At 37.4% G+C, this 25323-nt stretch overlaps 1 protein-coding gene across 2 annotated transcripts; it reads left to right on the top strand.

Annotated features, from left to right (window-relative positions):
* The first annotated feature begins 6252 nt into the window (after positions 1–6252).
* LOC133519970 (mucin-2-like) lies at positions 6253–23380 on the top strand. 2 transcript variants are annotated; one of them, XM_061854186.1, is made up of 3 exons: positions 6253–6360; positions 18395–18619; positions 20575–23380. In XM_061854186.1, exons 1-3 carry the CDS (start codon positions 6318–6320, stop codon positions 22350–22352), a joined length of 2046 nt encoding a protein of 681 aa, XP_061710170.1. In that variant the 5' UTR covers positions 6253–6317; the 3' UTR covers positions 22353–23380. The 2 variants fall into 2 exon arrangements, with proteins under 2 accessions (XP_061710170.1, XP_061710169.1); XM_061854185.1 differs by having other exon boundaries at positions 18395–18649.
* The last annotated feature ends 1943 nt before the right edge of the window (positions 23381–25323 follow it).

Genomic DNA, 25323 nt, shown 5'->3' with positions numbered 1-25323 from the left:
GACGAGAAGCCAGGACATTTATGGCGAGCCAAGAGAAACTTGCGACGGAAGATATGGCAGTTTTATCTCAATCCCTATACCTCAATCTCAGTACCTATATTTTCAGAGTAATTCTGAAAATATAGGTACTCTTTAAACTTTTGCTCGTCAGATCCCTTGGTTATATCAATAGCTGTATTTAAGGGGCCCATACCAAAAAAGTACAAAACGAACCCTTATGATGCAACTCTGTCCGTCCGTCCGTCCGTCCATCCGTCTGTCTGTCTGTCACATTGCCAAATATCTCGAAAACTACTAGAGCTATCAATTTGCATATTTTATTAAAATTATACTGCTGTGGTATGCAGGGTAACGATATATCTGAAAATAAATGATGCATTAGCCCCCAATTAAAAACTAGTCTAAATAATGAGTGGATTCAATCTTAACACACTAGGAGCTCAGAGTGCTCCAATTAGAGGACCGGTGACAAAGTACATACGTAGATGCCAGCTAGATTTCATCAGGCCGTCCTCGTAACTAGGCCTACGAAGAGTAAAATTCCTCATTTTAATGACAGCCTACTTTGCTGTTACATGTCATTTATTCGGTACATGATTTAGAGGCAAAACCTTCAAACAATGCATGTAACACTCGAAGTATCGACATAATTTATATGCGAAGGCCATCATATAGTTAAAAGAATATTTACATGTTTTTATACCCACGTGTATGTATAATTAAACCACTTCGCACAAACATAGGTAATACCTATGTTAATGGATAAGTACTATGTATATGTTTCTATAAGATGTAAGAAATAAAATAAAAGCTTTATACTCGTCGACTTTAATGGTTGAATTATGATTTCGTATACCAAACTGTATTTGCGTTGTGTTCATGTAAGGGCTCCCAACTCAACTGTAATATTCATAAGCAAACGCTGTATTAATTATAATGAATTTTACCAATCACGTGGCTCTGTGGTCTAGTGGAAAAGACACCAACGCGTGACTACACCATGAGTAATATTCATATATTATGCACGCGTTGATGCCTTTTGTACTCCTGAGACACTAACCTAATATTCTTAAATTATTTAGGTTTCATAGCAGAAAAGATTTATTTTAGATGACTTAAAGTATTGTATACAATAGTGATATAATCAAGCTTTTCAATCTCTTACCTTCATTAGGCCACTCAGCAAGCTTCGGTACTTCGGTACGGTACTCGACTGAAAGCTCTCTATTATATCACGATTGTATAAAATACTATTTTAAATACGATTAAAATATAATTTCCTTAAGGATTTTTTTCATATTGACTCCAAATCTTTTAATATGATTTAAAAATTATGCACTCAACTACACTTAATATGATTTAGAAAAATGCTACAATCAACTTCAAAAATAATTGTAAATTTTGTATACCTGTAATAAATAGTTATCGGAAACGAGAAGCAAAACATATAACTAACACTATGTACCCTTATCTTTATCACTAATTGTATTCTCATATTTGTATGGACATCTCTGATTTTTCATATTGGTTTCATATTGTTTAAGATTATGTAACAACTTCATGCTGTCCAATGTAAGATGGAAAGTATGATTAAATCAATCCCAATCAAAACCCAGCAGGTTGGAACAGAACAATGATAGGCGAGCCGCAGACTAATGATCATAATGCACGGAGGTCAACTTTCCTACGGCTTTGTCTGCCATTCATCAGCCATTGCGTCGTCGGCGTTGGCGCATCACAAAACTCATAGACAGCAAACCTTTTGCGTACTAACGCATCCAGTGTAAGGGGGATCTCCGACTACAAATGCTTGTTATGGATATCGATTACAATGGGCTGGTCAACCTGAATCGATCATTTTACAATGATTGGTAAGTGCGCATTCAGAGCCTTAAATTAGCCAGAAGATTCACACGACACGGATATAATACGTCATACTTTGCGCCTGCGGCCAGTGCGGTGCAGTAAAAGCCTGAGTTTCCGGCAGGATTAAGGGTTCTATGTGTTAAAATAATTAACCGCAACTTAGCAACACTTTAAAAAAAAAACTTCTTGTCTATGTCTTACATCCGATGATTTATTGGTTTTCATTGTGGTTTTCCCTAAGCCCTTAAATAATAATTAAAACATTAATCCGATTCAAATTAGAAGATTCTAAGAATATGCATATAGAAAATAAAAATAGTAAAAGCTACTAGGACAATTTAAGCATAATTTTGATTTTGCACCATGACATTTGTATCACCAGTCTTCTTAACTTTTGGGAAGAGAATATACAAATAAGAACAGTCTCCCGTCACGCTTAGCTAATACGTTTAGGGTGTTTGACCGTTAGTGCGCAAACAAACAACATTCCCACCTATCTTGAAACCGACTTGACGAATTTTATTGACAATATTAACTTAAAGCAATATTATAATAATAACGCTTAAATTAATAATTATAAGCATGAATTATGATATGTTTATGCTTTATTATAGTATAGTAATGTATATTTCTAACACTTTTCATTCGTTTCAGTTACAGAAGGAATTAAAAATTTGGAGTTTTTTGTATTTCTCGGTTACAACTTCGTGTCCATTGCGTCTTTCTCACTACGTACTGAGTGTACCGACCTATTCCGATATAAAAATATGTTGTAAATATATTTATTTACATAACACGGTATAAGTAGTATATTTAATATTACAAATGGAATCTACTTTCCTGCGATTTAATCCTACCTTATTTGAACACTATCAATATATTTCGTACATGAGCACTGTCTGGTTAACAATCGAAAAGAAAGTAACAAGCACTTGACACGGCCTTTCTACCTTCGCATCGATCGAGGATCGCACGTCTCCCAATTGTTCGTAGTGATCTATTGTCATGTGCACTTGCCAAACGCACTGCCGCTATTGTGGTTTTGCTCTTATGAAAATATCACAACAAATCGTCGTCTACAATTTTTAATATTTTTAAGCTGCTTGTATAAAAAAGGTTATATGTAAACGATTTTTTTTTCATAACACCAACTGGTAAAGGTCCTATTGATTGTTGAAAAACTAATGAGAAAGTTGCATTTTGTCCACATGTGGGGCAAAGAAACCAGTTGTAAGTTATGAGTTGTTGCCTTATGTTAGCTGGTAGAATTGACTTTTAATGTTATTTTTATTAAGTTCATTTGGATTTTATTTGGTTTGATTTTTTGGTATTACATTGTAGTTAGTATTTTCCTCGCACTGGCGTGGTGAAATTTTTTGTTTCATTTGGAGGCAAAATTTGTTTAACCCTTGTACCTTGAAACCCGCGCAACGCTCAAGATTCCACTTCTCGAACCATTCGCTACGCTCGTGGTCAAATCTTGGAATCTTTCACTTACTCTGGTATAAATTTTAGCACGAGTGATTAAACAACAAATTTGCCCCCTTGTAAAACAAATAACTATTATTTGGTTGCCTCAGATATCGCGTATTGCGGCTACGGATCAGTCATATATACGTATCAAGAGGCGCAAATCAGGTTCAATGCAGGTTCTGCAATTTTATTCCTTACACACTATCCTCGTTAGTAAGACGTCAAGGAATACACACATGCAGTGTGTAGGTATTTATCCTGTGTCGTACATCTTTTATGTATAGGTCACGAACGTGCTGTGCAGGCCAATTCGAACGTACACTGACATCAGAATGATATTTGAATCATGTTATTTAGTTCTCGCCCGCGGCAATACATGTACGTACAAGTATGAGTAAAATGAATCATTCTGATATCAGTGTACGTTTGAATTGGATTATGAGATAAAACCAAATAAGGTCTGTTCGGAAAGAGAAGAGTTATGGAATGTATGGGGCCCAATACACTCCACGAGTCTTTTCTTTCCGCACAGACTATAATATGTGTATTAATATGAATGGTTAAATACAACCGTTTGCATTCTAAAAATATTTTTATGGAAAACGATAAGTATGCATTTCATTAAGTTTCAGCATAGGTAATTAACACGGCTCTTAACAAATGGCATTTTAAACGTTCCGCAAGAAACTTGAAAGCGTTTTGCAAAATAAAAGCGCTGCAATGAAATAATGAAGTGCTAGAGAACGTGCGACAGATTATCGCGTCGTGCACCCAAGGGGTTATTCTAGAACACTTCACTTCGTTCATGATTTTTGGTCTTAGCCTTTTTAAAAAAATAAAAAAATATTATAGACATACTATATAATATACAAACACAAATACTTAAATACATAGATTACATCCATGACTCAGGAAAAAATATCTGGCCTAATTTTATTTATTTAATATCTATATATCATCGACGTTTTTCCTTCATTTATGACATTATTGAAATTAAAATTAAATCAAGTTCCTTTAATTCAGCAAAGAGTGTACCACTTTTTATATTTATAAGCGGAGATATAGATAGGCTCCTTGGCATGGTAACTCTGACTTAAAATCCCTAGTGCTGCTGAAAACGTTTAATCAATATCATATCAATATCAAGTTGTGAGTTGTAATGTTCCAATAGGCATCCAGGGCATAACGAAAGATTGCAAGAATAACCCTGTGGAACACGGAACCACGGGGTTGGGCAACCGCCCCTCATGGGAACCTCACGGCACTAACAGCCGCTAATGAAGATGATTTACTGCTTAGTGGACCTGTTATTACGCCGATTACATCTACAGTACCTACAGAGAAAACAATGCGTATTTAAATCTTCAACATGTCAATTTATATTAAGAAATATTTATGCTTGCTTTCGGTTTCAAAACTTGGGTACCTATTATTATAGATATAAATGCCTACCTGCTTCGTTTATTTAAATCAATAATTACGGATCAACGGAAATATTGCTACGACCCCGGAAATTAATCTTGTGTACTGACGTGTATTGACGGCCGGTCGGGCCTAGTGGGTCGTCGCCTAGTACCCAAACTTGGCTAAGTTTGGATCTAGGTCGATCTGTGTAAGATTGAGCAAAATATAAAACAGAATTTTCTGAAATTATTTTCAGAAATATTGACAAAAAAAGTAAAAACCCGCGCGATCGCGAAATCTTCTGTCGCAAGTTACGCGCGGGGCGCCTAGTCTTTTGTTCCTTTCTAATTTCCTGGCTTTACACCCCTTCTTAAAAGATCGTCTCTAATTTCAGTGACAAAAAAAAACAGATTATGACGGAACGGAAAATCCAGCAGAAATATATAATTGATAAACACCCACACTTTCAATAAAAAAATGACTGCAGATTTCATACCTATTGATTGCTCCTTTGTTCTAACTAATATTAAGATCTTTAATTGATTACATCTTTCGATAATGAGTCAAGCAAACAATGCTTCCCATTACATGTACTTACTTTCAAGAACAACATGATTATTGTACACTTCACTTTCACTGCAAAATAGTACCTTACTATGTTATGAATAAGGTATTACATGCTATTACAATGAAACTGGCAATAGTCTTTTTTATTTTAATTATTCATATGATGATGCACCAAACGGTAGGTAGCACGGAATGTGCGTCGGCGGGCCCCACGCCGACGGATTATTATATGACTGACTAAAATGTACTTATACAACAAACGGTTAAAGCTATTGCAGTTTTATGTTCAATTAGCGACTTTGTTATTATTATTACAGCCACCAAATAGACAGAGGGTGTGATTTATAAGTCTTACCAGGCAATTATTCCGTAAATATAACAAATATCAAAAAACTTTAAACTAATATCAGTCATCTAATTTAGGCATTTTTAGATTTATTAAAAAAGCTGTTGATGTGATTATACTCACCTATTCCGATATCATTTTCGATATCAGCTTTTTGATATTTTACGGTATCATTTTCTAGTAGATTGATTACAAATTGTGCTCATTCTGAACTTTTATAGCTACGTATCTCATAATGGTCAAATAATTAGCGAATACAAATAATAAATTTTATAGCTACGTATCTCATAATGGTCAAATAATTAGCGAATATAATAAATAAATAATAATAATAATACAAACGTAACTGATCGTCATGCAACGTTACGCTGCAGTTAGGTCGAGAGGCCTATTCAAATAGTATTATCTTGTTATCAAACTGTCATGCATATGATCTGTCAGCTGCCAACAGTGACATTTCTTCAACTAGAAGTATTGCAGCTGCCAAATTGTATCAATAACCGTCTCGTAACAAGAAATTAATATCAGAATTGGCCTGCGGAACGTGGGGGCGCGCGAATGAATGAGTCGGGCGGGCGGCGAGCTTTCAGCGCCCCTCCACTAGGCGGGCGCGCGGCCGCCGTCGGCGCACCGCCAGTCCCTTCGCGACGCTCGCGCCGACATGTCTCCCCTGTGGATCGTGCTCACACTGCTCCCCATCCTCGGTAAGTGTGTGAACAGGTGACAAGTGAACGGAAGTGACTAAACAATTTTCCAAGTGAAATTTCAGTGACTTTTTTCTTTCAGCGTATCAAGTTTATCCATTGTCTCATGTGTGTCGCCATGGATAGCGGAATTAACTGTGTTTTGCACGATTGTTTGGTTGCGTGCGTGTTCGTGGAAGTTTTTACGGTGCAGGATGTCCGTCCATATATGTATTTATTCGACGCATAATATTTTGCTGCACGTTACTTTGATATAGACCGACTAAAAACAGTCAACATGTTTAAAATTCAATGTTTTCAATGAAAACAAGAAGTCAGACAATGATACCAATTATTGCTTGCCTAATTAATGCTTTATGACCTACCACAATTCTCAAACTCAACAATAAACAAAAACGATATGATACTATCGATCATAAAATCTCGATTGTTTAAGACCTTTCGCAACATTGCGCGCCCATTAGTGGCAAAATGCATGTTTATAGGTAATTACGTAAACGCGTCCCGTATGTGCATCTCCGCTGCGCCTTGCGCAACCTATGCACTTTCCATTCTGCGCCCGCGCCGCGGTCGCCCATCGCTCGGTAATCGATTCCCCGGATTTGCATAAGCGATTTTCCCACGCTCCGTTCTCTACAAAGTAGAGCGTGATGGTCGCTCAAGGCTCTGATTTGATGTATACATCAAAAATATATAATAAATTATAAAAAAAACACTTTTATTGCTGACTGTGCTCCTTGAGCCCTTTCTAATGAGCCTATACTCGATGACATTTAGTTTTCCATCGAGGAGTTCCTATGTCTATACCTTCCGGCCGCATTATTATTATATTAGCATTATACCTACTATTAGTATTTTATGGCATTGTCAGAAGAATTACGATAGTACGCCAAATGTCTATCTACCTAATCAGACACCGGGAAGTGTTTCAAATAAGGGTTACACAATTTAGTAAAGCTAATCAAAAGAGTGTAAAAAAACATACAAAACTTATTTTATAAATGCCACAGGTTCTCTACCTGTGGCATTTAATGCCTATGTCGTAAGGAAAGGTGATAAGGGAAAACTAATTTCCAAGGTTATTCTGCTTTTAGATTAATTAATTTTTCTAATTAAAATTCACGCGCCTTCTTGAAACATTCAATTTTAAATTGACCTTAATTTCAAGTAGCAAAATTGTCTAAATCGGTAAGTAAATGTTAAAAATGCATTTATTTTTCGTATCTACATATTTGTAAGCAAATAACAAGTTTAAATTCTTTTATATCAATATTGCTAAAGAAGTGTAACTAATCAATCAAGCCTTTATTTGCACATAACAATTAATAGACTCACTTAAGTGTTCAGTAAAGTATTGACATGTTTCGTAAGACAGTATAAAGTGCAATGATATTTATCGATCGGGTCACGACACTATGGGAAGATTACGCTCAAAAATCTGCCCTGTAAACTAAAATACCCATATGTAATGTTCGCATAAAGTCCAATTTTAAATGTAATTTTTTATTAACTTGTTACTTTTCGGACATGCGTCTTCGCTGAACGTTCTAATGTTACGCTGACTCATCACAACAATGCGTTATGTAATTAACATATTCATCGTAAACCAACGAGCATCTTGCACCTATTGTGTACAGTTTCTGGTAGGTATTAGGAATTGCAATCGTTCATCATTATATTACATTCGATCTTTTTAATGACAACCCGTGTGACCTGACGATGGTTCATATATATAATTGTGCAACAGTACTGGTATAATAGTTGTGTCACTAGTTAATATTAATCTACTACTTATTTCTAAACTGCAATCATGTGATTTTATCAAAAAAATATATATTCGAATAGCGTACTAGGTCATTAGAATGTTTTTTTTTTTATATACCGTTTAAATTATATATATCTAATTTAATTACGAATAACAGCATGCTTCTAATTTGATGTTGGTTTGAACATTTAAAATTAATCTTACCAAAACCCACATATTCGTTCCATACCTATAGTTTCTGTTGTCATCAATATGTTGTAAGTAGGTATCCTGCTAATTTCGGTTTGATACATATTTTACCACATACGTATTGCCCAAATCGTCATCACGAGAGACCGGAAAATCGTGCTTATAACACTGTCATTTCACGCTGCATACTAGACAATAGAGCTTTCCACGCTGCGCCTTCAGTTTCTACCTTTGTTATCTTAATACACATTGTCTGTATAAATGCCGTGTTAGTAACATTATATTATACGGTGTTGGGTACGGGTGTCAACGAGTTATATGAAAGTGGTTGTAGACAGAGGTTTTTTTGTGAATATTACGTACGAAGAAGATTTCTTTTTATCTGGGTAGATAAATGATCAATTGCATCGACCATATATCACATAGATAGGAGTTTTCAGAAAATAGTGTAAGTACCCAATTACCGTGAGTAGTAAAGAAAAGTTAATCGCTGTCAGTTTTGTAACATCAATTGAGTACTTGACACATGTTGAATATTATAACAAAATATAGCTAAATGGATAGAAAATGAGCCATTCATTATAAAAAAGTGGAAATTAAAAAATACATATTCAGATTATAAAAAAATTCAAGGCTCCAAAGCACAGAATAACTAATAGTACAGTCAGCATCAATAGTAGCGGATGAAACAACGCGCCAAAAGTATCTGTTATCCTGGATAATTTTTCCAAATATAGATCAATCTCTAAAATTCACGATCAAAAGTATATCGTTTACAGTCTTAATGGTTCTACGTACAGAACCATCACTTTTTGTAAGCTGTTACAGAATTATCTACACTTTTCAAAAGTATCTACACTTTTGAAGCGTTGTTTGATCCGTTACTTTTGATGCTGACTGTACTACAAAGTCTTAAAAAAAACACTTTTTTTAAAGGAAAAAGAAAATGGCACCATTCAATTCCTTACATTTTATTGAAAAATAAATTGTATGACAACTATAAACATAAACGCAATAGTTCAAGGTCAAAATAGCAATTTTCTTAATCTTCCATACATTTAGGACAGATTAATGTAATGTGACGTCACATTACAATATCATTTTGTTAGAGGCGTTTCAATCGTCGAGTGCGGGCGTCAGACTTTATCTCTCATTTATGACCTTTGTGTTGGTAGTCATATATAGATATTTGATCCTCAGGAAAATTAACATCGATTGACATTATTTAAAAAAAACTGTCAAGTAGCCAATTAAGCATAAAATCTTTATGGAAATCATCTTTTTTACCTTTTTTTACATTGTAATATAGCTTATAGTTAATGAATTGAACACCAAAACCAAGTTTTTATTGAAATTAATTGTCGTTACAAAACTGACAGCAATCAACTTTTCTTAACAACTCACACTAGGTTGGGTATTGGGTACACTATTTTCTGAATACATCAGATTTTCACGAACGTAATTTATGTTAATTACGATTAGATAGGTAGCTTATTAGATCAGCTGAGCTTTAATTTGTAGAATACCCCCTAAATTTCATGATAGTTGAGCATGTATGCTCAATAAAAACAACAAAATTATATATCCCCAAAAATTACTACAACAATGTATAATTCGAAGCACATTTGAACTAACGATAAATCATCAAATCATGAACGCAAACTAAGTACCAAAATATGAATAAGTGGGTAACTATAAAAATAATGAACATACTTAGAGTTAATTCATTATGTAACAGCATAGGGCCTAAAGAGCAAACTACGAATGATCCCATCGTATTTGCATGCAGTACCGGTGACCTTTCGCCGAGGATGCTACGGCACCTTGCAGCGCTCTCTTGCGCAAGGCTCGCGTGCGATGGTATCACCCCCCTCCCCCCACGCATGGGAACCTCGGTTAACCTCCACTGGACTAGGTACACGTTCACCCGGATTTAGTGCATGTTTGAGGTAGTTTACGTGAGGCAATCTCATCTCATTACGTTGGTCTACTTTGAGATGTTTTTGCGAGTTGTCAGTTAAGCGGTGATGGGTTAAATGTTTTCTGAGAATGAGGAATGTTTAGATTGTCGGCTTGCGAAAAACATTTAATGTTAAGTATGTACGTGCTTAGTCTTACACTTAGGCGATACTTCATAATTATAAACTTAAAATACCATAGCATAATATAAGTGGGGAACAATATCTAGCATAATATAAGTGGGGAACAATATCGGTGCACTAGGGAACGTGACGAAACAAATCTATGCTACCTAATGCAACATACGTTGCAATGTAGACATGCGTTAAGACTAAGACTGCATATAAGTTATCGATACGACCCAATTTCTTGTTACTATTTAATGCCTGCCAGAATAACTGATATTTTACGGAGACAGTATAATACTCCAATAGCAATGATAATTGGTCAGTATGTATGGAAATTTCCGAACAAAGTCTAAGTTTTGTTTTTTATTTCTTAACATTTCTCGTTCGCACATACAATGCTCTTCGCACATTCTTCGCACATACAACGTCTGCCGTAATAACCGATTTAGTGGCACGAAAAGATTACAAACGCCCAGATGATGAAAATTTGGCTTTAAAATCGAAATAGGTAATTAAATCCTGACGCTTAATAGTATTTTTTTACTAAAACCTGTAATTCTACCCCGAGGCTAACATTTCAGGTCTAAGACAATAAATCTACGTATGCCGTCGTAAGCGACCACCGCGGCAATAACATCGTTTTTAAGCAAATCTTATTAAGATGGCCGCTTCAAAATATAAGCATTTAGTTGCGTATAAAATAGAATAATACATACACGGTGTTTATTTAGTTAACTAAAATAATTTATGGGGTTATACTGAGCAATTTTTACTATGGGACCAACCCCGAAATCGCCAAAAAAATTGTCTGTTTCATACATTTTGGCTATCTGACCTTGACATTTTCTATGGGAGGGTAATTTTTTTTGGCTAATTACAATAACATTTTAATGCCTAAAATTAATCATCCGCTAATAGTTGCTTTTTAGGGTTCCGTAGTCAACTAGGAACCCTTATAGTTTCGCCATGTCCGTCTGTCTGTCTGTCTGTCTGTCTGTCTGTCCGAGGCTTTGTTCCGTGGTCGTTAGTGCTAGAAAGCTGAAATTTGGCATGAATATATAAATCAATAAAGCCGACAAAGTCGTACAATAAAATCTAAAAATTAAATTTTTTTTAGGGTACCTCCCCTACACGTAAAGTGGGGGTGAAAATTTTTTTTCGCTTTAACCCTAGAGTGTGGGGTATCGTTGGAAAGGTCTTTCAAAAGTAATAAGGGTTTTTTAAAAACATTTTTTATAAAGTGAATATATTCGGAGATAATCGCTTCGAAAGAAAAAATAAATGTGTCCCCCCCTCTAACTTTTGAACCATAGGTCCAAAAAATATGAAAAAAATCGTGGAAGTAGAGCTTAAGAAAGACATTAAATGAAAACTATAGCGGGCATGATCAGTTTAGCTGTTTTTGAGTTATCGCAAAAAGTTTTCCCTTCATAGTAAAAAGACTTACTTTAATTAGGTACTGATTATGCAAATTTGCCTATTTGTTTAACTCGGGTGAAAGGTACCGTTTCATCCCTTGGTTAACAATTTACTATACTTTAAGCTCCAGTTTAGCTTATTGTGACGGAAGAGTAACTACGGAACCCTACACTGAGCGTGGCCCGACATGCTCTTGGCCGGTTTTTTAAGCAAAAGATGAACATAGCTTTTTATATCTAACACGGTTATTTAAGGTTTGTTTTAGTTGCTTCATCTACTTCTACTTATGCCCAATGAAGAAAACAATCATTTTGTTAGCTTTTATTCCTAAAACTTAAACAATCAAAAATTCAGTTAGTTCAGTTACCGAAACCATGACCAAAAGTTGAACCATCTGTTTTATTGGTTCATGTTTTAGGAAGTAATCTATAAGTTTGTACTTAATTTTATTTTAAGTAATTAGGCACTTTATTTAGGCATACAAGCAACGAATGGTTTCTCGTTTCTATGAAAAGTTGTCTTTTGAATACTATAAGACCTATATGATTTGGTTCATTTCTATACTGGAGTATATCATTTATATTGGTTTAACTATATGGAACAAATTGTTCATAAGTAGGGCACATTGTTCATCTTCTGAGCAAATTGGCCTATTGTGGTACTTATAGATTTTTTACAAATGAATAATGAAAAGAGAGTTTGGAGTCTTTTAACAACTTGATTATATGTTAAATCATATTAAGAAATAAAAGTCGATGAAAAACAATTACAACACATGGTATAAAGTATAGTTTTGTCGCTTAAGTGTTCATCTTTTGGTGATTTCACCCTAGCTAAAATTGATACTTGGGAGATTTCGTTTTCTCTAATTTTCTCGGTCACCCAAATATTTAGATGATTTTAATATTACATATAACATTTAGGGCCAGTCGCACCAACCATATTTAGCGGCCTGATAATCGTCATTTAGCAGGCAACTATGTACATTTAAAGTTATCAAAGGCTTTATCGGTGACAGATGGTTTGGTGCAACCGACCCTTAATTATTTAAAAAGTCAATTAATAGATGCATAATACCGTTAAACTAATATGACTTGGACTAGGTAAAATTACTGTACCTACAGTAAGCAGCTGAAGTAACTAAGTAGGTACGTAAGGTGTTCAAAATTACCTACACACGCCCTTAACAATGTCAATTTATCTATTCCAAAAGACTAAAATGGTCTATAATGGTTAGTAATATTTAAGGTTTAAAACTAAGTTTTAGTAGAACAAATACAAAAAGACAAAAAGAAAAGCGAACAGTACAGCAACAAAAGCAAACAATCACCTGGTAGCGGTCATGATACCCTCAAAATGTCGCACAACAGGTGAGTCGTATCGGCCCGCTACCGTAGCCAGGATGGGGTTGGAGCCGGCCCGCACTCTGCATATTAGCATGTTGCATCGGACCGCCAGTGCCCTGCGCTCCCGTTCTATATCGAATTGGTCATTAAGGTCGTCAGTGACATAGTGTCCAAGATACTTAAATGTATACACGCGCTTGAGCTCATTATTATTAAGTTTTATGGCAGGTACATTTTCCGGTAGCTTGCCCCCGACGGCCTTAAACACCATATATTCGCTTTTCTTAGCGTTATACAGTAAGCGATATTTACTTACGTATTCTTCACATTTGCTTAGTAGTTTTCTCAATGCCCTGACTGTTGAGCAGCACCATATCGTCTGCATAGCTGATGTTGTTGATACTAACATAATGATGATGTTAGTTAATGAACTCTGCATCCTACCGGAGCGCTGCTCAACCCCCCGATCAGGTCATTAACGTACAGGTTGAATAGCTTGGGGGAGGTTATACCCCCCTGCCTCACCCCACACCCCAACCTGTACGACTGAGAAAACCTACCAGTCCATCTGACGCTATTGCTCTGGTTAAGGTACCAATACTGAAATATTCGAAGTAGCTACGCCGGTATTTTTTGCTCCCTTAACTTATTCCAAAGGACATCGTACGGCACAAGGTCAAATGCCCTGGATAAGTCCAGGAAACAGGCCTATATAGGTGTTTGTCGCTCAGTGTAGTACTGTACCTTGTGTTTTAGACTTAAGATTGCACTTTCCGTGGATAGTCCCGGGCGAAACCCGAACTGCGCATAGTGTAAGTTTAAATGCCTTCCAAGTTGTGCGTCCAGTAGGCTATCCAGTATCTTAGCCAGCACAGTAGCAAGCGAGATTGGCCGATAGTTGGACTTACTAGAAACATCGCCAGTTTTGTCTTTGAGGAATGGCATAACAATGATCTTCATTAGGTCATGGGGAAGGTAAGAGTGAGACATGCACAAAGAATAGAATTTGGCCAGAACTGCATGTAACTGTTTGCCCGCAAACAGTCCGACATCAACCGTTTGCTGCGCTGGGCCCAATGGAGAATCTATTTTAAAATGACCAACAAACATGTTAGCAATGGATTCCGGCTCACTCACCTCTCCGATGCTCACGGGCACGCCAAGTTGACCATCCAGTTTCTTGACGGCCTTCCAAAATTGTTTGAAATTTTTCGAGCTATGATGCGACGCTAAGATGTCTAACTTAATTTGCTCTTGATGATTTTGGCACCATTTCAACTTACTTTTGAATATAGCCATAGGCTTATTCAAATTGACCCACTCCTGAAGGTGCATCCTAGCCTGCCCGTGCGTGTTTATTCCAGCCCACGACTTTTTTATCCTTCCAATTATGGTCACAGGATTGATGATAACTTTGCACTGCAGCATCTGATAAAATATTAACTATATCGGTATTAACGGTAAAATAAACTTGTGTTCAGTTTCATTTTGAACACCTCGCCCGCTTGGTAACTTCTACTGCTGCCTGTAGGTACCTGCATAAGTAGATACTTGGTACTTTTATACCGGTAGGTACAGGCAGTAAACAGATGGCATAACAGCATCACCTGCCCTGCGCATGCGCTGTGACATGTCAGCGACCGCGGTAATTGGATACATCATTATGCAACAGCAAAGCACACTCACACAATCATTTCACTTGCGACTTTGTTACTTCTCGGTGTTCAAATATTCACTGTTCGAGTTTGTATAATAATAAGCGAATAACATAGACATGGAAATGTAAAGTATACACCTCAATAAGATCCCCGGGTCAAAGACATTTTGGAAAAAGGTCACTTCAGTGGACAATACAGTGATAGTTAACGACTCTGGTACATTTTTTATCAGAATGCATTTTGGAGTACTAATAAAATATAGATGTTTCTCTAGTACATAGATACGGTAAAACAGAACGAACTAGTGTTTGACAGCCTAATCCCAATAATTGACTGCTTCTTTGTCATATCTCTTGCTTGGAATCAAAATAGAGGATGACAAAAATTGGTACAGTGTGCAGCCCCAGTGCTTTTCTTTAAGTATGTTAACGTATTAAATCGAATGAATATACTTTCAAGAGTTGGCACCATGTCTATAGTAGTATAAGGCATAAAGCGACCCATTTTATCCGAGGCAATTAATCGGTTCGAGCGTAAGAGATTTTGGACTTTATTGCTAAATCGATAAGGGTCGTAATTGATGATGTTACTCTATGATCTAGAGCATAATAAGCAACTTTATACCGCTTATACGTGACTTAAAATTGTTCTTTACAAATTTACGAGCATGAGAAGTGAATAATTATTGACACATCTGTACAAACATCGCACCAAAATATTTGTCGACCTGTAGGAATTACTCACATATTTTGTTATTCGCCTAATTGCTTAACTGATTAATCCACGTAATGAAAAAGGACATTTCCATTGACCGGTTTATTTACAATGCCTTTTTTGTCATTAGCTCATTCGGCAGGAAATGTCTCTTATTATCTAATCCCATTGTAAAAATATAATGTCTGAGAAAGGTCAGATCTAATGCTGATGCTCAAGATAAGGCAGAGTTGCAACACACTTGTGGGTTTGGTGTGAAACCGCGGCGAACTGGCAAACAAATGCAGCTTCACATGTTTCTGTAAACGTAACCATGGAAACCGGAATTCCTCTATCTCCGAATCGCAAAATATTATCTTCATTACGTAAGTGCGTAGGTGGTGCACCTCGCACACTGTCTCTCAGTGACCTGGACGGCTACCGGGAAAATCGAAATTCGTCAATTGCGGGCATTTTTCTCTGTCACTCTGATTACGTCTTACTAAGAGTAAAAGAGAAAGATCCCCGCAATTTGCGAATTTCGGTTTTCGCGGTAGGCCCCCTGAGTCCTGAGGGCCTAACGCGAGCCACGTTCGATGTGTTGCCTCTCTGTCGCACTTGTAAATTCGTACATTAGTGTGACATGGTAACGCATTGAACGTGGTTCGCGGTAGGCCCTCTGACCACACGCTACCGACATCTCGTACTTATTATACCAATACTTCTGTGTGCGAACTGATTGCAAAATAAGCAATATCAATACAATATTAATCGAAAATTAAATTAAACAAGTTAGAATGCCGCTTATTCCAATTATTATTGTTATTTCAAAGTTGTTCCAATTTATGAAGAGTCATACGTGTCTAGTGACCTAAGTTAAAGCATTATTCAATAAGGGGAAGCTATATAGTAAACGCCCGTATCTTGGGGCTGGCACCAGTAATGGGATGGTATAGAAAAATCCTGTAAAACAAGTATTTACCATCAGTTTTTAAAAGTTGCCAACATTTTACCATAAACAAGAGAGAAAGAGCTGCTTAGTTTAATTTTTACCATACATCCCATGACTGGAGCAAAAAACCATAGTTTAATTAGTTAATAACATTGAAACCAATTGCAGTAGCTTTCATTCAATACATAGGAAACATGAAGGATGAATAGGACATTCATCTTTTAATGCATAAAGCATTTTACAGGTCTTGGTGAAATATCAATAGTACTCCAAATTTTCTCTTAAATGTCCCATGATTGGTGCCGTTAAAATATTAAAGATCTCGATTTCATATTTCCACTGGTCCGCAAAAAGGTAAGAATTGATAGGTTTTAGTAACTAACCAATTAACCTACTCGACCTACTTGGTTTTAATTATTTTTAGATAATGCATTCACCGATAGATAACCCATCATAGAAAAGTTTGACACCTCGGCCCGGACCCGTAGCTATTCCTAAGCGTAGTTATTGCTTATGTTATGGTGAAATTTGGGTGGATTGACTATTCATTGTTGTTATTCTGTCCCATCGGCCACAGGACAAGAATGAACAGAGTTTTTTAAAAAAGCTCTCGAACATATTGCTGAAAAGTGAAAACCAGCGACCCAGAAGATGCAACCAAGGCAATGATTGCTAAGGCATTTACCCTAGTCCACCTTAAATTACTGGCCTAATCTAAGTCAGCAATAGAACTGCACGACCCGTAGGTTAACTTGGGTTTAATGAGCCTACCGCAACATGCACTCACATTTCATTTTATTACAGAAAACTTTGCATGATATAATGCATTAACATAATCATAATGATATCTTATTACATTGTGATATAGTTCAAAGATTGGATCAACTAAGTGTAATGCTATATGAACATGCTCATTTACTTAATATAAGTAGTTACTGAGATCAGTTAGATCGTTTATTATTAGGTTTGTAAAGTTTAGAATGTGGGTTTATATTTTCTCTTTAACTACTCAATGTTAGGCTACATCAACTTATTACAAGACATGATAATTCTTGCCTACCATTTATTTTGCAATGTTTCTAAAGATATTTTCTTATTAGAAACAAACAAAGAAAGAAAATACATTTATTTAACGCCACAACACATTACATTTGGAAAAAGAAGAACATACAGAGAAAGAAAAACATTGGACGCTAAAATAGGATATCGCACTCAGCATAATGCCGCGGCAATCCGTGCCGCTGGTTTTCAGTAGGGATCAGGGGGTCTACCGCGAAAATTGAAATTCGCAAATTGCGGGGATCTTTCTCTTTTACTCTCACTAAGACGTAATCAGGGTGACAGAGAAAAATGCCCGGAATTGACGAACTTCGATTTTCGCGGTTATAGCCCTGTCTTAAAACTATGATAGTGGCGGCACATACGTCAACGAAACAGAAAAGAAAAACAGACATAAAAAGGAACACAAAAAATTTTATACATACTACCAAAAACATTAGAATAGTACATTACGATACAAGTGCGAAAAATAGGAAATTCGAAACGAGTGGCGATAAATTAAAACACGACCGAAGGGAGTCTTTTAAATCGACACGAGTTGCGAATTACCTATTCGCACATCTATCGTACAACGTTTTACAGTACATATGGCCCTTTAAATGTTCGACACAGTAACATAATATGCTACTTCTCGCACTAGTGCTATAAAGTAGCCCCACATGTACTGTAATATACTTTTCAGTAAAAACTATTTTAACTTCAATGTCTTTTCATTTATTACGGGCACTATTCGTTGTGACAGCTTGTACTTTTTTTTTATCTAGCGATTGCCCTTATTAGTGCACATCTGCTAAAAGAAAAAAATAAACTAAGTTTTCCATAATGGAGATAAGGATCAGCTGTTCTAACATTTTTCTTGTATACAGGGGGCGCGGAAAGGTTCAACTGTCGGGGCCGCATCCTGGGAGCCTACTACGCCGATGCCAAATCCGGCTGCAAAGCATTTCACGTCTGCGTGCGTGTAGCGGGCGGTGGTATACGGGACTTCAGGTTCTTTTGCCCGCCCGGCACGCTGTTCCACCAGGAGGCGCAGACCTGCACGGACTGGGGCGACGACGATCCGCTGGCCTGCCCCGCAGACCTCTACGACGGTCAGTTTGATCTCTACAAGATCGGATCCGGTGAGCGCTTCGCTACTAACAAGGCCTAAACTCGCTAATGTATTTAAATGATCGCTTGGTTTGTTGTCAATAATTTTCTTGCTGGTAAATTAAAGGAAATATTAATTGTGTGAAATCTTGAAACTGATTTATTTAACTACGAGTACCTACACTTATTATCTTAGGTTATTAATTTACATTGTTTCATGTTCAGAAATATTATTTTTAATGGGCTCGATATATTTCGATCTATTTCAATGATGATCTTGTACCCGAGCAATACCCGAAGCGAGTGCCCGGCGTGTACCTATACCTACTTAGTTCCGCTTGTTTTAGACGGTTTTGCTCCGATAGGTGATACTCGACGAAACGAAGTATAACGATAATCGACTAAAATTCAAGGTTAACAGTTTAAAATAATTTTAATAAGTATATGTAAATCTCACGGCAGTTGTATAGTGAAAAGTTCCTTCTTCCCTTCAGAACTTCGACAGTTTCCTATGAAATATGATGAATCGTAGTTTCGTGTTTGTTCATAGGTAGTAAAATGAAGTTGGTAACATTATTATTATATAATTATATCGTATCGATAAACAGTATGTAGATAGTAGCAACTACTTAACTCTAGCAGTTTCATCCTAATTATCAACAATGTCAACAATCCAATTGATATCCAATGTATTGCAATAACATTTGATCTCAAGGTAAACTTAACGATAATGTTTTAATAAGCCATTAATATTAAGTACATTTGCGAGTGATGCTATAGCAATAATATCAAACAGAAAAGTACCTACCTACATTTAAAAGTAAAATTTACATACGAATGTGTGGTGTGATGGTCTCATTAAAGTAATATTAATTAGCAACATGCAATCGACCTTCCGATTGATCTAAATACTAAAGAACCCGGCTATAATTAATGAAGATGAAGCAATACTAATGCTCATGCATATGGTCTACTAGCCGTGTAGCTATTACCTACCAAGGTACCAAGCATATACGGCCCAATGCCCACTGCCCGGGTAACCAGTTAACGTGACCTGGAGATTCGTAAAATCAAAGCTTAGTCAAAGAGCGCAATTATGCTGGCTCATCCGAGTCAACATTTCATTTGCGCTCGGTAAGTGGTTGGTATAACACGCTTGGTTGTAAACGCGGAATCGAATTAATTGCACTGACATTTATACCGCTGACCCACTCAAGCGCAGCAGGTACTATCGTTTTTATTACTTCTAAATCATACATGATTTATAAGATTAAGGTTGTGATTTTGATAAACATGTAATATGTGATTTTCTTAGAGATAACAGTCTGTACACTAAATTAGGGCATAAGTGGAGATGACCGCTTGCATCATGAGTGCTTGAAAGGTTAAAGCAAACTCAGTCGACGTTAACGCAGTATTTGGTAACGGATTGCAAAAAACTAAGCTTCAGTCGTACGCTTGCGTTGTGCTTCTTGTGGTGATCTCAAAATGTGTGTTTAATAAATTATGCTTGCGTTGGTTGCCTAAGTGCGCTACTACTATATACCTACGCCATGCATTCTGGGCTTACATGAAAAACGTACGGCATGCCTTTATTATTTAAACCTGTGCAGTTAAATGTGGTACTCATAGTCTGCGGTAATTTATATATAAATTATCTCAATTTAACATCCACACTGCAACCATCCATGCATGACGGATGCTATCATCTGCATCCAGCGGTGAATTTTTTACCGTGGGACTTAGTCGTGTAAGATTGTCCCTATTTAACATTAGGAACCTAACAACTGCAGCAATGCATGTATATACCAACTGTACGTGTAAAATCAATAAAGATTTTAGGTACTAGGTATATTACATTATGTAGGTACATACATATATGTAGGTACGTGTAGGTATAATCGGTAAAAAAACTGATGTAACAAATATAAACCAAATGAAAATGCTGTGTTCACAGGATTTGACACTAAGAAACTGTCGTCGCCTGGTGCCCGCGAGGAAGAAGCGGAATTCGCTTTACAGCGCGCCGAGACCGGCGACCGCCGTCTCGCCCAGAACAACGGTAACGCTCCTGCGTCGGACCTCCGCGCCGCACACTCCTCCGACTTCTTCAGCGGACAACGTGACCGCGGCCGCGACGACTCTGCCCCGCCCGCGCCCCAGCCCACCGCCTCAGCCCCCGCGCCCGCCGTACCCCAACGTGTCTCTTTCAGAAGACCCACCAGCCCCAGGACCACCTCCACTACACAATACACGAATCCGCCGCCCCCACCGCCACCGAAACCATTCAGCAATAACCAATACGACCCCAAACGAAAACTCGTGCGCAAACGCCCCATTCATCCGTCAACTCAAGCTCCCTCGACATTTGTACCTAGCTCTCCTCAACCTCAATTCCCAGAATACCAACAACCTGCGAATTTCGAACGTCGAGTCCCGCAGCAGAGCCGACCGAACCCTACTACGGCACCGGCTAGCGTCCCTCCTCAGTATAAAGATGAGTACGTCGAAGTCAGCCGCGTGACCCCTAAACAAAACCGATACTTCTCTAACAATCCCTCTCCTGCTCCTTTCTCCCAACCCACTACCCTAAATCCCTATTTCAGGAAGAAGGAAGGGCTTGTTGAGTTGTACAATTATAACGCACAGTCCACTCCAGGAATCACCGTTCAAAATGACAACAAACCATTCAAAGTGAGAAACAGCTTCAGCGTGGCGACAGATGTTCCTCAAGAGCAAGACTTTGTGCGTACTAACGTAAATAAAAATAATAATAATGGTCGAGGCACACCCACCACGATAGACTATAACACAGCTGCGAACCGCGGCTTCAGCACGACTCCTGCGTACAGGAACTTCAATAGCGTTTCCTACGAGCCGGAAAAGAACAACTTTGTCCAACAGTCGAATGCCAAGAATTTCTTCAATAGCCCGTCGACTCCGGCAACAACAACTACGCTATACACTACTACTCGCGCAGATCCCTCGTATAATCTGAATACGGTAGCCTATAATACGAACGTTGGCTTTAACGCACAGTCATCCAACTTCGCCGAAAGCGATGAAGACGACGGCCAGTACCGCCCCCCGGCCGGTGAAGACGACGGCCAATACAGACCTGAACTGTACGAACGTGAGCGTGAACGTGACCGTGAACTCCTATCTGGAGCTCACTCGCTCAACATCGCTGCCAGCGGAAATAGGTTGCCTGAAGATCAACAAAAACAAAAGGGTAAAACGCAGAAACCATCCAAGCCTGTATCCCAAACGGCAGCGCCGCGACCTTTCAGACCCGCTCCAACACCCTCGACTACCGCAGCGCCGCCGTCGACCTTCGAGCCCGCATACACAACTACGTACAGGCCACAGACAAGCACTCAGCGCGTGTTTGATTACTTCCAAACTTACACAACCACCGTGAGGCCCAGCGAGCCGCCAGTTCCCGTTCACGTGCCGACTACGGAAAACTTCGAGAACGTGCCCGTGAGGTCGTCGACGACGGTCCCGCGCACTCCTGAGCCACGGCCGACAACGCGCGCGCCCGCGCCGCCCACGCCCGCCACACGGCCGCCACCGCGGCCCACGCCGCAGCCGGCACCCAAGGCGCCACACTTCGCCAATCCCGCCAACCCCAAGGAGGACACGAGCTATGACTACGCGTATTACGACTCAGACCCCGGGTTTTCAGAATACGATCACATAGAAGAATTCGGTAAAACAAAAACAAAAGCGTAAAATTATCGTATTAAAAATTTAACTATTGCCATTAAATTAGTCGCCTCTTTAGATGATAAGACAAATGTATGTTATGTTCATCAGTGGTGTGACAGAATGCCTTAAATTGCCTTAAGCCAGATTAAGTCAAAATATTTACTTTTCCTTTAAAAATAACTGTAGATAAGTCAGGTTAACACAGCTGGCTACTCTATCGTTTGCCCCGTGACAAAGTAATCCATCACTTTTTTTATTAGGTATCTACCTACTGTGAGATAAATGGATAAATATAGCACGTTACATGACCAGTGATAAGATATTTATCGCGGATAAAAAAGTACAACATAGCAATGTAAGTACATATCTAATTGAATCTTTTTAAAATATAGCTACACCATAATGGAGATATGGCACTACTCAAAAAAACTTTAATAGCACCCTAGTAATTTTTATTATTTAAAAGTACGTAAACGAAATCAAAAGAACAGAGCAGAATATTCAGACTGAATAAACCGTGCCAGTTGTATCGATATTGCGTATATCTGAAGAGGCTTTGTAGTTACCCGCCCTAAATTATTTGTGATATTATGGATGTTCGAAGTTACTTTTTTCTGTTGGGTTAGTCGCTGTGTACTCACAGGCCTACTTGTAAAAAGAATTAGTACCGGAGCATGCTAGTGTCAGCGAGTCAACCTGCTGCACTCCAATCAACGAGGAGAATTCCAATTATTCTAACCCGATAAACATTTTCTCGTCTTTAATATTCTTGTTACAGTGATTAAAATGTTACACGGATATAAGACAATAGATATTCTTAAATTAAAAAGTATCTGCCTTTATTCTAAAATTTTAAATTCCAATGGACGGGACAGTTTTTGTCGGGAAACTACTTCGTTGATTGTTAATCGATGTAAAATGCTTGCCAACATTGGTATTTATGACGCAATACGCGATTAAGAGAATATATGTCCTATGTATGTACAATAGAGAGTAAGTTATAACTATAGATGTAAAATAATTCAATGTAAATAAAGTTTTCTTAAATACAATGGTTTGCGTAATTGTATTCTCAACCTGTGCGCGTGTGAATAGTTGGTAATGCTTACGCCGGTAACAATGTTTCATATTATAAGAAACTAGTCACTTGCCTTGGTAAACACATTATCTTTTCTCATTGACATCAAGAGGAAAGGGGACAACCTCTTCTCAAACGAATACTTCCCGATTCGCCGGATTCCTGTTTCGTCGGATTCTTGTTTCGCCGGATTCTTGTTTAGTCGGATTCTTGTTTCGTCGGAAATATTAATATACAATAAAATCACCCAGGCAAAGGAAACATGCAGGTTTTAACCGTGGTACCACGGCTTTTGTACCACGGGGGAATACTTCCCGATTCGCCGGATTCCTGTTTCGTCGGATTCTTGTTTCGCCGGATTCTTGTTTAGTCGGATTCTTGTTTAGTCGGATTCTTGTTTCGTCGGAAATATTAATATACAATAAAATCACCCAGGCAAAGGAAACATGCAGGTTTTAATCGTGGTACCACGGCTTTTGTACCACGGGGGACCACGGGTATTTTTTTTCCCCGTATTTTCCCACTGCTCCAGTTTTAAGTTTCAATCGGACATGCCCTTGAAAAGTTAAGATAAGTTTTTATTTTGGTGCTTTGTTTTACTAAAGCTAATAAAAAAATGTAAACAATTAAAGCCATTTTAGTTCATACAAAGTTTTATTTAAGTTTCAGACATTTTGGACACAATTCACTAACAATTGTACCGAAGTGTTTATGGAATGTATTGCGTTTCTAAAAATAAGAAGCACAGCAGCAAGATGTTGTTATAAGAAAAATGCAGCTACATTGCTTCGATGTTACACAGTTGCGTCGAATTAATATGACAAAATATCGATAAGAAAGGGGCATAGTTGATGACTACGTCGAAGGAAGAATAACAGTCATAGAATGTTTAAAAAAACAGATTATGCCAATTATATTAATTAAGTTACCTAATTACGTAATAATTAATTAAATGAATAACAAATACTCGTAAATATTTTTATTAATGTAACGAAGTGTCTGCCTTTTATTTAATAGATAAGTAAAGCCGCGATATTTCTATAGTATTTCTTAATCAAAAAAATGTGGCGAATCAAGAATCCGACAAAACAAGAATCCGGCGAAACAAGAATCCGGGGAATCAGGAAGTATTCATACAAATCATTTTCCTCTCTGTTTTTTTTTATGGAAAATGTTTATACATAAATAATTATCAAACTATTATATTACTAGATAAAAATAATATATTTTTTATTAACTTAATATATTTACCATATTTATGCCTTGACTTTTTTAGATTGTTTAATTATTTTAAAAATTAGAAGCCAATAATAGTAGTCATACGATTTTTTAAATGAACGCATTCGAAAAAATCTAACGTGTGAGCAATAGCATAGCTGTAGTTGGTATACAACAAATTGCGTCAAAATATTTTCAATGATGTTAATATCCAGAGAGGAAAATGAGGACTACGTTTGTATGAAAAGGTGATTTCGCGCTGGTCCTCCACTTTCGTCTTAAGTATACCTAATATACCTATTTATCGTAAAATTTGATGAAACACTCAAATAATTTAAATATTAGGTAGGTACTTGTCCGCTCAAGTCGGGTTGTATTAGCAACTGGTTTTCTTAGAAGTTGGAACTTCATGTTTATAAGTTTCCCACAAAAGTAAATTTATCAACAAGAGCCCTTACATTGTAAATTATTACTTCAGATATCTATCAATAAAACATTCATTATTGGCAATATTTTCGAAATGGTAAAAGCTAATTATAAGACAAGAGGGAAGTGCATAGCACATGGTCGTCTCGTCCATACAAAAAGAGAAAATGTTTTTTCACTTCTAAATATTTTCTCCATGATTTTTAGGGTTCCGTACCCCGTACCAAAAAGGTACAAACGGAACCCTTATGGTGCGACTCTGTCCGTCCGTCT

This window comes from Cydia pomonella, chromosome 7 (genome assembly GCF_033807575.1).
Source record: "Cydia pomonella isolate Wapato2018A chromosome 7, ilCydPomo1, whole genome shotgun sequence".
Lineage (NCBI taxonomy): Eukaryota > Metazoa > Arthropoda > Insecta > Lepidoptera > Tortricidae > Cydia > Cydia pomonella.
The sequence above is the reverse complement of the archived record's forward strand: the minus strand, read 5'-3'. Positions and strand labels throughout refer to the sequence as shown.

Coding starts and splice junctions, on each gene's coding strand:
- LOC133519970 (XM_061854185.1), top strand. CDS start 6,318: ATGTCTCCCCTGTGGATCGTGCTCACACTGCTCCCCATCCTCG. Junction 6,361..18,394: donor CACACTGCTCCCCATCCTCG/GTAAGTGTGTGA, acceptor TCTTGTATACAG/GGGGCGCGGAAAGGTTCAAC. Junction 18,650..20,574: donor TCTCTACAAGATCGGATCCG/GTGAGCGCTTCG, acceptor CTGTGTTCACAG/GATTTGACACTAAGAAACTG.